Source organism: Microplitis mediator, chromosome 8 (assembly GCF_029852145.1).
Source record: "Microplitis mediator isolate UGA2020A chromosome 8, iyMicMedi2.1, whole genome shotgun sequence".
NCBI lineage: Eukaryota > Metazoa > Arthropoda > Insecta > Hymenoptera > Braconidae > Microplitis > Microplitis mediator.
The window spans coordinates 19,302,243-19,304,695 of NC_079976.1; the positions used below are offsets into that span (position 1 = coordinate 19,302,243).

Consider the following 2,453-nt stretch of genomic DNA (forward strand, 5'->3'; position numbering starts at 1 on the left):
CAAAAGCATGGAAATGCTTTCCTCTAGAAAGCCCGATGAATCCTCCACACAAGTGCATACTGTGGTAATTCTGCTCTATAAATTATTGATCATAAGGACTAATTGTATACATAAACGTAAAATTATTTAAACTGTAAAGATTTTATGATTAAAAAATAATGTAGATAGAAATTTCTATCTACATAATTTAGAGATTTTTACGGTAGAGATGTCAATGTGCCAAAATTAAAACTTGATATTAATCAAGATAAAATTAGACAAACATAAACAAACAGTTAAGCAAATAAATGTAACATTGTCAATTATCACCAGTAATGACTAGTATCAATTTTCGAGTGTATTGTCCAGATTAAAGCATTGTTTGCATATTGCACGAGTATGTTCTCCACAAATTCGACTAGAACAGTGACAACAGACAGTTGATGTTTTACGATTCTTCTTACTTGGACAGAAAGCACATCTTTTCCTATCGGATTCTAAATAATTATGAGTCTTTGTAGTCTTAATACCAGCGCAATTAATTATTGAACTTCTCAACTCAGCACTTAGACTTGGAATCTTTAAGCGCCTTATCATCCATGGCTTCGTTAATTCTGTTGCTAAACATTTTAAATACTTTTTCCGTGGCATGGTATAATTAGTGTTTTCAGAGTAAATAATTTGTGAATTGATGCCTACAATATCTAAGATGTCATAAAACAGGGTTAAAGGCCATCTGTTAGAACATCTAGCAACAGAGTAGCTTCCTCTCAACTGATCAACAGTATCAACACCTCCCTTTGTACGGTTATAAAAAGTTATTATTTCTGGTTTTTGTTGATCACCTGTATTTACATCAATAGTACCAGACTGATGCATAGATGATACTACAACGACACATTTGCCTTTTTTAGGAACGTAAGAAACTAACACTTTTCCTTCATTATACCCAATTAATGATGAGTTAACAGAACGTTTCTTAGGATTAACGAATTCAGGTGGTAGTTCTCTCTTATTTTTCTTAATAGTTGCAACAACTGTAGTACGATGTTCTTTCTGGAGTTCATCTATTACGCCAATGGAACTAAACCAATTGACCATGGTAATATTTCGCCCAGTACCGAGAATTGACGCTGAGATACGTTTAACTACTGTCGCTGGTTTATTATCGATGAAAAACGGTCCTGGTTGCTGTTTTCCAGTATATATTTCAATCGCAGAAGTGTAAAAAGTATCAGAATCTACTAGTGCAAAAGCTTTTGGCCCATAAGATTGTGGTTTCATTGGTAAATATTGTTTAAATCCGCATTTACCTTTAAAGCCAAACACCATCTCGTCAATTGTTACGCATTCACCTACACTGTACATATCTAAAAACTTCCGAGACATGTCATCTACCAACTCTCTAATTGGTGCGAGCTTATCACACGTCACTCTTTCTTTTCTAGTATTGACGTCATCGAAACGAAGAGCTCTTTGCAGCGTGCAGAATCGATTCTCGCTCATTACACTCCTAAAATAAATTGGGGCTGAACCATCCGTAGCCCAAATGTCATTAGTATCCGTATGTGATAGCTTCAAGCTTCCAGATAGATATAATAGCCCTAGAAAAGCTCTAATTTCTTCGTCATCTGTCAAAGGACAATCTCTTGGACGTGTAAAACTCTTTTGGAGTATTTCTAGTCTTTGATTCGTGAACAGTGTTATTTTTTTAATAACAGAAGAATCAAAAAAAAGCTCCCAAGCTTCTAATGGTGATTTCGCATTCTTTGCTGGTCCTTTAACTCCAGCAACCTCAGTCAAAATATTTTTTAGCAGAGTTTTTGATGCTGGTGGTTCTGTTTTACTCCATACCGTTGTACGGTCTTTACCTAAATAAGATGATTCATTGGGTCCAGAGATGGCTTCAAGTGATTCGTTGTTATTGTTTCCATCATACTTTTTATTATTGCCATTACCACCGGAAAAATTATCATCATCATCATCATCTTCGTCGTCATCATCATCATCTTCATCCGGAGTAACATCACTGTCAGCGTTCTCAATTGATGATGGCAAAATTTCGTCATCTGAGAAATCATTTGAATTTTCCTCTCTAAAAACTAATGTTTCTTCTTTTTTTTCCTCGGCAGCTAACCACCTTGCCCGTTGTCTTGTCAACATTTCGATCTAAAATCAAAACAACTTAGTATTCGGTTGCTGTCATCATTTATCGATTTTTATTATAGAATTCAAATAAGTATTCAATACTACTAATAATAATAACAATAAAAAAGATATCTAAATTTTTTTTAAAAACAATTTTATTAAAAAAATCGCTTGCTCATAAAATTATTACTCAAATGTATTTTAATAAATTATTTATTGTTGATATTATTATTATTATTATTGTTAATATTATTAATTCTATAATTATTATTAATGCTTCTATTGTTACTAGAATTTTTTCATCATTTTAACTCAAAATTAATTAA

General features: G+C 32.8%; 1 protein-coding gene across 1 annotated transcript; it reads right to left on the reverse strand.

The window, feature by feature from the left end:
- Window positions 1-324: 324 nt before the first annotated feature.
- On the reverse strand, window positions 325-2,142 carry LOC130673890 (uncharacterized). Its single transcript, XM_057479104.1, has 2 exons — window positions 2,010-2,142; window positions 325-1,967 (listed from the first exon to the last, which is right to left on the reverse strand). The coding sequence occupies exons 1-2, from the start codon at window positions 2,140-2,142 to the stop codon at window positions 325-327; spliced, it is 1,776 nt and encodes a 591-aa protein (XP_057335087.1).
- Window positions 2,143-2,453: the final 311 nt, after the last annotated feature.